Source organism: Periophthalmus magnuspinnatus, chromosome 7, assembly GCF_009829125.3.
Source record: "Periophthalmus magnuspinnatus isolate fPerMag1 chromosome 7, fPerMag1.2.pri, whole genome shotgun sequence".
Taxonomy (NCBI): domain Eukaryota; kingdom Metazoa; phylum Chordata; class Actinopteri; order Gobiiformes; family Gobiidae; genus Periophthalmus; species Periophthalmus magnuspinnatus.
In genome coordinates, this window is record NC_047132.1 from 25474439 (window position 1) to 25487768 (window position 13330).

Here is a 13330-nt window from a genome sequence, read left to right on the forward strand (position 1 = left end):
TGCAGAATTGCATTTATTTCGCTGCATTTTAAAATACTCCACAGTGCGTTATACCAGTGTAAATTCACAACAATACTAAGCAATATATTAGAATGTTTATTTAGACTTGTGGCTCTACACAACTTTTTAATTGTCATGAACTAAATATTAGTCTAAATGCTTCACTTCAGCTATGAGAGAGAATGAGAGAGACAGAAGAGAGAAGAGAGAGATAAAAGAAGTATTCCTGCAAAAACTTTGGCAAAATATAAAACTAAACTGTGTTTAGGCCCCTTAATGATGCCTACTTAAGACTTAAAATATATTAAAAATATTAAGGAGTATATATAAGAGGGCCTATATTCTACGACTACACTGGACATAATCTAACACTTTCCCACAATTCTGATTTATGTCTAACAGGCTATACATTTTTCCTGCTAGCGCAACTGTCACATTTGCAGCCCATTGTTTATCAAACCACATACAATCTGCTATCCAGTACAACAAAACTAATTCACCATAAGCATTAGAACTAGAGAACGTTCATGTGGAACATTTGATTTGTATATCAATATTGCTTATGATTAATTAATGTATACATTTTTTGGAAGTAAAAGGGCACTCCAGACATGAGTGACCATTGAAGGCTGGTGTAAAGTTCCAGTAACATGAGTTTCCTTGGAGTTTGGAGAGACAACAAATTTCTCTCTCGCTGGAAGCTTCTATGCTTCGTAGTCATAGTGTTGAAGGAGTCACTTCTGGTGTTCCCTTGCTTACCAGTTTGCGTGTTTGGAAAGAACATACTCTCAGCTGCATGGTTGATCATGGTTGAGTTTGTTGGATTTTTGTGCCAACGGGAGACCTTGATATGTAGCAAATGATGATTTGGTCTGGACTAGCCTTCAAATAGACAAAGATGTAACAGCATGTTGAATGTAACTACTAAAATAAACAACCGTAAAAAAAAAAATCCTTAAATGAGCCTCTACTTCTGTAAGTGCTCTCTACAACCTTACTTTGTAGGACTTGAGAGCACTTCTTTGTAAAAGAGTTAAAAAGAGTCTTTAGATGTCCATGTAAAAGTTGATGAATGCCATTCTCTCACGCCATCAATGTTACAAAACAAATGACTCATCAAATGCTCTCTAAGTTGGAGGATCAGTAAGCGGCATTAGATTGGCCATTTCAATGTTTGAGAGTTTTTCAAACCTTGGCCTTTCTGCAGTGTTGTACTGGGTCCGTGTTAGAGGAGGGCAACAGGTCACACAGTTAGACGACTGTTGGCTGACTGTAAAGGGCCCCAGGGAGCAGTGTGTGAGGAGGCTGCCTGTGAGTAAGACTGGTTTTCTTCTTTAACGATTCCTGCCGTACATAAACGTCTATGCCTCAGCAGCCGATCTGTCCGTGAGAAGTTCTGAAAAGACAGAAAAGGACATTGTTTTGAAAAGAAAAATAATGAATAGTAAAATTTCACATACACTTCTGATTCTTCTCACAAACTGTGTTTATAAATGTTGTCAACTAACTGTATAATGCTAAGTTACATTATAGAAGTAATACGTTTCATTACACATGGGACATATGAGACAGTACACTAAATTTGTACAACAAACCTGGCGGCAGCGATCACATTGGTACGGTTTTTCGCCACTGTGAACGCGTTTGTGTCTATCCAGATGATAACGTTGGATAAAACGCATTTCACACGAATCACAGGCAAATGGCTTTTCTCCTGTCAAAAAGCACAAGTTGTTCAAATGTGGTACATTAAGACATAACAAAAAAGTACTATACTGAAAATGGTAAAGAGCTCATTCACCTGTATGGGTCAATATATGTCTCTTAAGGTGATAGCTGCTCCTGAAGGCTCCGTAACAATGGTCACAGATAAAATTCTTCTGAACTTTTAGAGACAAGTCATCATCCTCAAGTGGTGCCATAAAACGCTGGAATACATTTAAGAGAAGTGTGTGAGAGCTCAATGTTTAAATTCTACTTTGATATCCTTTTTTTTTTTTTACCTGTTCTTCTGCTTTTATTTTGGTGGGTGAAGGAGACTTTCTGTGCTTCTTTTTGGGCTGCATATTCTGGTTTGCCAACATGTCTTCATTCAAAATAGAAGAACAATACCGCCCATCTTTTCCAACCAGCTTTGACAGAAAAAGCACAGAGGATGATAAAGTTTTATGATAAATAGCCATTTAAAGCCACTATTGTATGTAAAAGCAGACAAGACTCACCAGAGGAGGACCGACCCCTGCTGATAGATGGCTAACATGGTTGTGCTGAGGCTGTCCGTGCTGCACTTGGTGTCTGTGGTTTTGACAGAGCTGCAGGTCGGACTCGGGACAGTCTCTTCGCCCTTGGCCCAAAGGTGACATCATCTTCTGCCCTGGCATACTGTTGGCCTGCATTAGTGCCATGCTGGACTACACCACTTCACAGCCCAGCAAACCAGTCTGGAAACAAATAGGTAGTTTTTATGACATTTAAAGAGTATTTTGTCTTCATACGACCACAGAGAAATCCAGTTTGGTATTAGTTTATACCAATTACCCTAATGTAAATAAATGAATAAAAAATCTTCTACAAATCTTCACAAATGTTAATTAATGTGCGTAGTTCAGATATTTGTCCCTATTGATACGAGATACAATCACTCTGGAAGCTCCAAAAGATGTTTTATGCTGCTTTACTAAAATAAACAAGGAGTAGCCTCGAACTACTGTTTCATTCAGGAGGTTTGGATAGAAAAAATAGATCATAAGCAACAAATTGACGAAGAATTTGATGATACTGGGGTATTAATAAATAGTTAGCACTGACTGGTGTCATCTTTGATAGCTGATTGTGTGATGAAGAAAAACTGTGCATAAAGAATTGTTCAAATTTCTGCCAAACGGGTCCCAGACAACTCTTTTGAGCCTGGACCCCCACCCCCCACATGAACAGCACAACAACAGCAGGGCGTGCGCGCACAGCTCCGAGCACAAAAAAACACACACGCCCCGCACATGGACTGTAGTGAGCCTTTGATCAAATCTGCAAAATGATCTCCATCAAGCAACGATCGACTGCACGTACCTTTTTTTATTCGACTTTTGGTTATTTGGTTTCTTGCCGCACTTCCAAATATCTTTCCAGTTTACAAACACAGACCGGAAACGCTACCGGAAGTATTTACCAGAGAAGCTGGTTATTGGTCAACCGCCAGATCCTGTAACCTGAGGAAAACGACCCCATCTGAGTCTGATCAAAGATCTTTATTATAGATTTGTACATTTTTATATAATCAAAGAAGCAATGTGCATATGTTAACTAGTAGTTCAATTATAGGTTATGAGGCTAAAGCACGTTATTACTGCTCTAATTGCCTATATTGTAGCCTACAAAAGTCAAAATTAGATGTCAGTAGTTGTCAGAATTAATAAACTCTATTAATACAAATTATTCCTAGAATCAACTAATTACAACTAACATCAAAATAAATGTTTTAGGCAAAAATGTCTAAATGAGAAATAGTCAACTGTTCTTTCAGCTACAAATCTCTCCCAAGTCGTTCAATTTCATCCAGAAAAAAGTCCAAATCTTTCGTGGAAACTAGTGGGGAGAACACAGTCACACGGAAAAAGTTGACCTTGTTTCCCAGAGGTTGGTACCCAACCATCATTGAGCCCTGTCTCATCATGCGCTCTTTTATGACTGGTGCCACCTAAAATAAAAAAAGTAAAAAAGCATGTAATCATGTTTTGAAATGCATATGTATTATATGTTATTTGTTATAAACAAACCTTTGCTAGGCGGTCTTGATAATCTTCATTTAGTTCCTTTCCCCTCAGACTGGGAGGTATGTACCAAAAGCATAGATTCACAAATTCAGGCTGTTTAAGAATAAATACATAAATAAAACTTTGTAGGCACAATGACAACATTCTATTTTACACAGAACTGTGTTTTTACTACTTAAAATTACCTCATTCAAAATTTTGAATCCCTCTGTTTTCTTCATCTTCTCCGTCAGATATCTATAGGTTATGTTTGATTATAAAAAGTCCATGTGCATGTCTTTGCTTGCTCTATAATATTATTATTACATTATAAACTTTACCTAACATTAGAAAAAGCCTTGTTGACTCGCTCTGCCAATCCACTGGAACCCACAGCTTTCCACATTAACCACAACTTAAGGCAATCTACCTTACGACTGCATTGCAAAGATTTATCCCCTATATCGAGATCCACATCATAAAACTTATCTTGCTGAAAGAGGTAGGAGGCATGGGCACTATGGCACTTCTTTAACAAATTCTGTTGGAGAAGCAAGAAAAGCATGACAGACTTTGAGGCGTTGCATCAAAATTTGAATTGATATTTTGAGACCACACCGTAGTGTCTTGTAGAAGCAAAACAGAGCACTGAAGACCAGCTGTGAGCATTTTGTGGGGATTCCAGGCCACTGAATTTGCTCTTGATAGAAACACACAAAATGCATCACAGATCAAATAAAACTTAAAAAGTGCAGTTCTTAATAAAACTTAAAAATATTAATTCATGCAAGTCTCACTAAACAGAATGCCCCCAAGTAAACCCATGTAACACTTTGTAACTCTCCAACAGAGAAGAAGTTTGATTTACTAAGAGCATTATGGACAGTGTAAAGAGATATATAATAAATGCAGTAACTTCAATATTTATGCAAGGCAAACACAAATCCAGTCAGATTACAACAACATACACATAATGATCTATTATCACTATTTACTATTACTACATCTACCATGTCATAAACATGCATATTTCAGACACGAAGTACCTCTCAACTCCTTTCATCAGGTGTCTGTGCTGCTTTGAAAAAAGCACGCTTCCACCCCATGCAGCCTGAAAAAGAGCAATGTCCTTAGGCTTTCTACAGTTAAGCATCACGCAATAAATATAAAATAAAGAAAACTACACTCACATCGACATGCATCCACAAATTGTGCTTTTCACAAACATCAGCGATGCGATCAAGAGGGTCAAAAGCACCTTGGACAGTGGTTCCAGAAGTGCAGCTCACAAGAAATGGCACTGCCCCCTTGTGGAATCAAAATGAATGCCCAATTTACATTCACTACAGCAATACTAACAGGGGAGTGAGATATAACTGGAAAACTTAATATAAGTAAGAATGCTCACTTGGGCTATAGCAGACTTTATCTTTTCTTCTAAGTCCTCTGGAATCATATGGCCTCTGTCATTGGAGAGAATAAGTAGAACAAACAACAACAAAGCATTTTATGACAGTATAAACAGAATATAATGCTACCCATCATCCACGTCCACAAGGATGACATTATCAGTGCCGATTCCCAGAAAAGCCGCTCCTTTCTTCACAGAGTAGTGACTCTGAGAAAACAAATTTGTTCAGATTGTTGTAAGGCTCATTACATTCACTGCAATGACCAATACAAATGCAGTATGTATGCGCACGCACACGCACACGCACGCACACACACACACACACACACACACACACACACACACGCACACACACACACTGCAGTCTTACTTCTGGAGATGTAAATAAAACAAGTTGTGGCAAGCTCCACAGCCCCTTGGTTTTGACATCCGGATACAGTTGGTACCGTGCCAGATTCATGGCAAACATGTTCGAGGTGGAGCCCCCAGGACAGAAGAGCCCATCTCCTTCAGTCCACCCCACAAGGAAACGCAATGCTCTCAGGACCTCATTCTCCATTAGCACAAACACAGGTGCCACCTCATATGTAAAACTATAAACATTTGATTAACATAAATGATGATATGGACCTTAAAACATTTAAATTGTTTTTGCATCTGTTCTTACAGATTAGTGTTAAGGCTCTCAGAAAGAAATCGCCCTGCCAAAGAGTGGTAGTCAACGCCAGAAAACTGTTGGTTAAAAAAACGTGGGTGACCTGGAAAAAAATATATACAGTGATTTAAAAAAAAAAAAGCTTTTCCCCCAATTTATTTTAAAAGACTTACAGGTTTTAACACTGTAAGTAGCAACATCTCTAACTCTCTGTAGCAGCTTCTCATGAGGCTCTCCTGCCTCCCTTAACTCCAGGTCCAAAATCTTAGCCAGCACCTCTGGCTCCTCATACCTACAAACCTGTGGCATTAAACCAATATTGATTTAGCCTCTAACAAAAAAAAAAAAAAAAAGACAAAAACAGAACAGCATTATTGTTCTACTACCTTTTGTTTGGCATCTGTGCCTTTGCAGAGAACCTCTTCCATTAAAATTTTGAACGCTTCATTCAAGAAGAGTTGTCCTTCTGCATGGTCAATAATTGGCTCATTTAAATCAAGTACATGGCAAGAATCTTCATGTGCTGCAAATGAAAACAAAACAAATACAAAATAATAATCATAATTTCAAAATGTTTCTATTCTTAATATACATACATTTATTTGAATGAATGCAGGTCATCTTTTTGCCTTTTCTTCAGTTCTTAAATGTCGGTAAGGTCAAAGTACAGCGTTGTATTCAAGGCAACAGAGTGAAGTTAACCTTTGTTCCTGTAAGAGGAAGTACAATAGCAGTTAAGCCAGCGTACTACTTGGAAAATGGATGAAAGTGTGTGTGTGTGTACATATACACACATACATTATATATGTATATATATATATATATATATATATATATATGCAATATCTAGATCGATAAAAACAGATTTACAATACAACCCAACAACTTACAAAATCCAATTTATTGGACATATTTTACAAACATATTAAATGAAGATACAAAAGTTGTAATAAAATTACATTTAAAAAACTTTTTTTTGTTACAATGTGCAGATTATGTAAAGACAACATTTAATAAAAGTTATATACATATAAAAACAAAAACATTGTTGAAAGTCCTATTATAAAATAATGTGCCCTAACATTACTTGTTCTCCAACAGAAAGTTGAAGACGTCTTGTGACAGGGCAAGATCCTTTTGACACAGCAGTGAGTGGAGGTAGGTGGCAGTGGCTTTGTTCCCCTGGATGTTCTTCCAATAGCGCAAAGCGACAAACACTTGGTTCACCTGACAGTTTGGGTTGTCCGCTACAATCTGCTCCAGTCTCACAGATGGGATCTCAAGAGCCATGATGGCCACCTCTCTCCAGGCCTGTCCTATAGCCCGGGCTACAGACATCAGCTGCTTCTCTGTCACCAACACTGTGTACAAGGAATCAGGACACAATAAGGATGCTGTTTCTCACTACATTTTGTTGGAAATGACTTACAAAGCAATGTCCACTTTTATTGTGTGTTTTATCCGCATTTGAGTCAACGGCCAGAACAATATGCCCTATGCAAGGAAAAAAATAACCTTACCTGTGGTGAAGGTCTTTTTGGGTGGAACAACCTCATGCATTTCAGATGTCTTTTTCTGCTTCCTGGTTCTTTTCCTTGTTTTTCTTTCTCCTTGTTGACCAAAAATACATACACATTTTAATGTACATATACTGTAATAATCAAATGTCCATGTAAAATGGTATTACTTTACCTAAGCACAAAATGTCAACTGGCATAGACTTGATAAAATTCAACTTGGGGAATGTTTCTTGCAGTTCTTGATCCTTCAGTAACTCCAGTAGGCCCTGTGCCGCCTTTGGCCCTCTCTCTATGATATGATCCAAAAGGTCCCGCATCTTTTCATCTGGGATACGGCAGCTTTTGATTTGCCGATAGCCTTGAGGAGTGACCAGTGATCGAGAATCTGCATGCTGAAGTACAAAGTCTGCCTGGCTACTAAGGATGGAGATGAGCTGGGCCTTTACACCTCTAAGCAGCTCGCCTGAAGAACCTTTGTCATAATTCACTGCCATGTAGACTGCCACCTAAAACATAGTGATGTGAACTTGCACTTGAACTACTTTCTCACTATAAATACAAAGATTGTTTATGTATGCAAAGGCCATCCAAGCAATTAACAATTGTATTATTATTATTATTATTATTATTATTATTATTATTATTGATGATAATAATAATAATAATAATAATAATAATACTTTTGTTTTTATTTTGTATTATTATTATTTAATCAACACACTCGCCAAAAGGAGCATGAGGGTTATTACACTACGGTTTTTCTATTAGATACATCCGAAGACCTTCTTTGGGAATAAAGGATGAACAACCCGGATAGGATATAAGTGTTGAATATAAATTAGTTTGCAGAGAGAAAGTGAAAGAAGGGTATATTTAGAACAACTCGAACGACTCAATCTTGGATCAGTCATATTAATGTAATGCTTGTTTCAATAGCCTAATAGTATAGGGCTCTAATCTAAATTAGAAACAAAGACAAAATGCGATTCTTACCAATTACAAATAAAATAAAAATACACGTGTCTAGTGAGGGACTTGTGATCCTCTAGATTTTCCTCCCAGTTCCGGGATGAATCAATGGAGATGATATTTTGGAGCCACGCCTGGACTGGAGGTTTTACTGCACGTCCACAGTTTTAGGTGTGCAGATCTGGTGACATCTGGTGGCCATGCATGGTACATGGTTCCAAATAAAATGATTAAAAAAACATTATTAAGATTATTATTTATGTGTCTAGCAAAGAATAGCCTATATCTTTTTAACCAAAATGCGAAATCACACTCCTAAGCAGGTCTGAATAGTTAATCATTTTGTTGTGTATGTAGAACAAATATGTGCATATGTTCACACTGAGGAGAAATGCTATTAAATTTAATATGTAGAATAAGGGATGTTGTAGTCTCTCATTTTCCCCCAAAACTGAAGCCGTGGCTGGTGGTGCCAATAAAAAAGGAGGGAACAGACATCACATTTAAGCTCTGCATGTGTGCTCAGTTCATCTCAGGGAAATGACAAATCAATATCTTATTCCAAGACAGATATTTGCTTAGTGAGAGAGCACCCTCTGGAGCACTGATGCTGCAGTAGCTGCCTTGGACTGTGTGTGTGTGTGTGTGTGCGTGTGAGTGTGTGTGTAGGGGTGTGTGGGTGTGTGTGTGTGTGTGAGAGAGAGAGAGAGAGAGAAACAGAGAGACACACAAGCAGAGAAACTAAGATATGTGAGCAGTGTATAGGACAATTGAACTGTTTCCAAATTTAATTACTAAGTATGTTTCTTGTGCATATTAATGTACACATGTCTTGTCTGACTAATTTCAAAACACTATCACTGAACACATGAGTATCCATTGTTTGTGAGTGAAAAATGATACATGCTGTGAACTCAACTTGCAGCTGATTTAACACAGTCTTTATATGTTGTACATTGCACATATTGGGTGAGGGTAGCCACAGTAATGCACAGTGCCCAGAGAGAAGAGGATTCCTCTTTTTGGAAATGTGTACATATGCATTTTAAGACTGAGATGCTGAGGAGATTCATGAAAACATAGATTTGCATGTAACGTAATGTGAGGTATTGAGACCTAAGCATGAGGCACCAGTGTTTATGGATTTATCATAACAGTATAGTGGTGTCTTCATGTCCGCCAGTGTTCCTGTGGACTCTCTCCCATATTCTCCTGTTATCCATAGACAGATGTGCCTGAGTTAGGTTCTTAGTAAAAGCGAGTAGTAAGTATATGTGATTACTAAGTTACAAAGTATCCTGCCTACAGCACATAGGTGGAGTGGTGGCTTCTTCACACAGCACATCAGGAAGGTGTAATAATGTAATTGAGGTGTATGAAATAAGCGTGGGCTGCTGCATGTTCAGTGAAGAACAACAAATAAAAAGTGTGGGGGGGGTATATGTGTATAAGTATATGAAACAAATAATACCAGCAGAATCTATGAAGATGAACTCCAAAAAAACAACCCTCTTCTGCAATGATGTATTTAAGATTTGTAAAAGCACTTTTCAGTTAGCATGGTTATCAGGTGCTTCACACAATCTTATGGGACACACGGATAAACATTTACTGAAGTAAGAAATGTGAAGCACTAATCCTCAGTCTGTCACCACGCAATGATTTATGTATTGATTAGCATACAGTTTATACCATGGCAGATATAATCCTCTGGGTTTATTGGAGCCAGAGTTTGGATATCTGCTGCTTGACTGAAGGAGCTGTAAATTGCATGTTCGTTAAATGGTTGAATACAACATCCTTTCAGTTGTAAAACTAACATAGCTCAAAACATAGGCATTTGGACCCAGTCACCAGTACCATGGATGCATCACCATATTTGCCTGTGTTGCCTTTAAGCCCTACAGTGTACACCTCTGTGTGTAAAGGCGGATTGAGTGAAACAAAGAGATCCAGCTATTTATCTAGAATGAATTATATATAGACAAATGAATACCACAGTGTGTCATGGAGGTGAGAGAGAGAGTTGCCAAATGAGGTGTTAAAACTGTACAGGACGTTCAGATTGGAAACAATAAATCAAAATATATAAATATAAAAAATAATACAAAAAAAAAAAAAAATACAAAATTAATAAAATGCCCTTGCTAAAATCTGCCAAGACTGCATTTTCAAGTATAATGTGGCAATCTATTATAATTCTGCATGACACACATTTTCTAAAATCAAATATACATGAAGCTATTGTTCATTATGGGGGGAGGCAGTTTGGGAAGACTTATAGGTCCTGCCACTAATGTAATTGAGGTGCCCATTAACATTTATAGTGGTTTAAATTATTTAAAAATGCCTGTGTGTGTGTGTGTGTGTGTGTGTGCACTCCTGAGTACTGAAATGCAGGAAACAGAGTTGAATTAAAGGCATTTTCCTTCTTTGAAGACTAATGCATGTAGTTGATTTGATGGACAGAGTACACCTGCTCCCATACTGCATTATGGGTACAGAGAAAAAAAAAAAAAAAAAAAACTATGGAAAAGTAAGCACAGGCACGGTGTGCTCTAACAGCTGTGGGTTTGGGGCAGGGCACAATTGAGGGTCAAGTTAATGCTTTCTTCTTTTTCCTTCATTCAAGATATGAAGGAAATTGTGTTACATTCAGTTAAAAATGTGAAAGAAAAGGAACAAGAAGCAGGAACTTATATCTGCCTGCTTTTCACTCAAAAGCTGTATCTCAGATACCAGTTGATTTACATTTACAATTTAATGACATTACACAATAACAATAATATGGTATAATTTACACGAGAACAATAACTCTGCCATACAACATTTTTTTTGTAATAAAGAACACTCTGAGGTTTTGATTTTCTATTGCTCCATAGAATGACACCTTTGAATGAAATGCATCAGCGATTAGGCTGCAAAGTGCATTATAAAGTCTATCAATGTATTTTTCCATTGTTGTTGTTCAACAATGAATAGTTGTAAGAGTTATTCCATAAGTTTTTTTCTCCCTCAGTGATTTTGTGCAGCCAGACCTATTCTAAATCAACCATATGGAATCAATCCCAAAATGACCCGTAGAGGGAGCTCTCACCCTTTTACTCAGCCTGCAAATACAGTAGGATTTTTTGTCTGTGTCTGCTCATCTGCCTTATTTGCAGCTGAGGATCTTAAAAAGGGGAACACAAAATATTAAATTACTTGCCAATATATATGTGTTTTATATATATATATTATATATATATATATATATATATATATATATATATATATATATATATATTATATATATATATATATATATATATATATATATATATATCTCAACACAATGGCAGCACACGTGTCACAAGTCTAAATTATTATCTACCTAATGTCACACATTACTGATGGGAATATGGGTAATGAAATTCATAATACTTAACACGTTCCGCAGAATAAGTAGAGTGAGAGATAGAGTGAGCCCATAATTAAAAATGAACTTTTAAGCCTTTACATGAGAAAACATTCTAGAAGAAAACATACTACATCACTAGTGTACTGCTACATATAGAAATGATTTACATCTTTTTAACAATTGAATTGAACTGTTAACTCTGACGTTGGTATTTGTTTTTCGCCTGTTCAGTCCTGCTTGTCTCCCCTAGTTAAGTCCATTCTGTGAGTGATTTGCACTTGTGTGAAAACAGTTTGAGAGAGCAGTGTTGGTGATGTAAGTGTTGGTGGCAGCCGTCACTCTGAGGCTGAGTCCCGCTGCGTCTCACCGCGCTCACGGCAGAGTGTGCACAAACTCCGACTCCACGTGTGAGCGCCATAATTGGTGTGTGTCCGGATATCGCACTGATTCACGTTTGAGAGTTGCATCACACCCAGCAGCTCCAATGGCTGAAGTCTGTCTGCTACAAGTTACACATGCTCTAGTGAGACTAAGGATAGGAATAGAAACCACACATGGATTTGATATTCAAACTTTACCTGTGCATTAGAACTTGTTATCCCATATCTCAACGGAACCTTATAGAATATTCTGTTATCTGAAACTCAACAAATAGTTGTTTGCTCCTTTCATAACTTGTATACTGCATTATGAAAGCTAAACTAGACCTCCTCCATCCCTCCTCCATAAAGAGGTTTTTTATGCAATTTTTAAAATGCATTTTATTGGACGAACCAACAGATGACGAAGGCAAGTAATTTCTTTTATTGAAAATGTGTATATGTGTATATATTTTGTTTTGTTCAAATATGACTTTGACATTACTCTTATATTGCAAGATGTTTATTAATTAATGACTAAGGTTAACGTACATTTTAAATAGTTGCTCTTTGAGTGTTTTATTTACATGTTACACTCTTGACAATGGGACTGCTCCTGCTCCTCACAGATTGCATATCGCTCTCTTGGCGCTGGTGAGAGGGATATTGTGTAATACAATGATGCGGCCTACCTCAGGTCATTAAGATGCCCTCAGTCAGCACAACCACCACATCTGCTCGCTCCCCTCACTGTGGCCCTGTGGTGTGGTGCCGCTAAGATAACTGCACGCTAATTAAAAAGCCATTTATGGGAGTGAAAGGCCAATTAAAGGCCTAATATTTGATAAGGCTCTGGGTTTGCTCCACGGCAGGCCCACCTGGGAAGTATTTATTAAATCTTAATGGAGACTGTAATTAATATCCAGGGCAGATTAGCGTGTAAGCGAGTATCATTCACTCTTAGGGAGGAGTGAAGAAGCAACAGGGAGATACAGCAACACACTGTAAACCTCTGCACTACACGGGGCTGCCATCACATCAAAAGCATTGTACAAGGTAAAGATGAACTACAACTTTTTCACTGGATAGTAGAAATGTCCATGTTCCTTATCCCACTTCACTTACAGAAATATATGACTGAATAGAGTCTGATAACTGGAGCGTGTGCCACTGTGTATTTACATTTCAACCTGTCATATGCAATTTGGTGTGGCTGATTTTTTCCTAAAATATCTACATACCAGGCTAATTTTGTTTTAATTGTCAA

General features: G+C 37.5%; 3 protein-coding genes across 3 annotated transcripts; all 3 read right to left on the reverse strand.

Annotated features, from left to right (window-relative positions):
• Positions 1 to 372: 372 nt before the first annotated feature.
• LOC117373566 (zinc finger protein 281-like) lies at positions 373 to 3140 on the reverse strand. The gene is made up of 6 exons (XM_033969622.2): positions 3067 to 3140; positions 2223 to 2441; positions 2004 to 2132; positions 1802 to 1928; positions 1596 to 1714; positions 373 to 1396 (listed from the first exon to the last, which is right to left on the reverse strand). The coding sequence occupies exons 2-6, from the start codon at positions 2403 to 2405 to the stop codon at positions 1244 to 1246; spliced, it is 711 nt and encodes a 236-aa protein (XP_033825513.1). The 5' UTR covers positions 2406 to 2441; positions 3067 to 3140; the 3' UTR covers positions 373 to 1243.
• Positions 3141 to 3258: 118 nt separating this feature from the next.
• On the reverse strand, positions 3259 to 6520 carry LOC117373997 (cysteine sulfinic acid decarboxylase-like). Its single transcript, XM_033970131.2, has 14 exons — positions 6412 to 6520; positions 6202 to 6338; positions 5989 to 6115; positions 5828 to 5918; positions 5531 to 5753; positions 5288 to 5367; positions 5158 to 5212; positions 4940 to 5056; positions 4796 to 4860; positions 4368 to 4449; positions 4091 to 4290; positions 3956 to 4007; positions 3774 to 3863; positions 3259 to 3694 (listed from the first exon to the last, which is right to left on the reverse strand). Exons 1-14 carry the CDS (start codon positions 6434 to 6436, stop codon positions 3521 to 3523), a joined length of 1518 nt encoding a protein of 505 aa, XP_033826022.1. The 5' UTR covers positions 6437 to 6520; the 3' UTR covers positions 3259 to 3520.
• Positions 6521 to 6813: 293 nt separating this feature from the next.
• Positions 6814 to 8381, reverse strand: LOC117373713 (uncharacterized). Its single transcript, XM_033969802.2, has 4 exons — positions 8329 to 8381; positions 7508 to 7841; positions 7336 to 7425; positions 6814 to 7176 (listed from the first exon to the last, which is right to left on the reverse strand). The coding sequence occupies exons 2-4, from the start codon at positions 7827 to 7829 to the stop codon at positions 6899 to 6901; spliced, it is 690 nt and encodes a 229-aa protein (XP_033825693.1). The 5' UTR covers positions 7830 to 7841; positions 8329 to 8381; the 3' UTR covers positions 6814 to 6898.
• Between the last annotated feature and the right edge of the window lie 4949 nt (positions 8382 to 13330).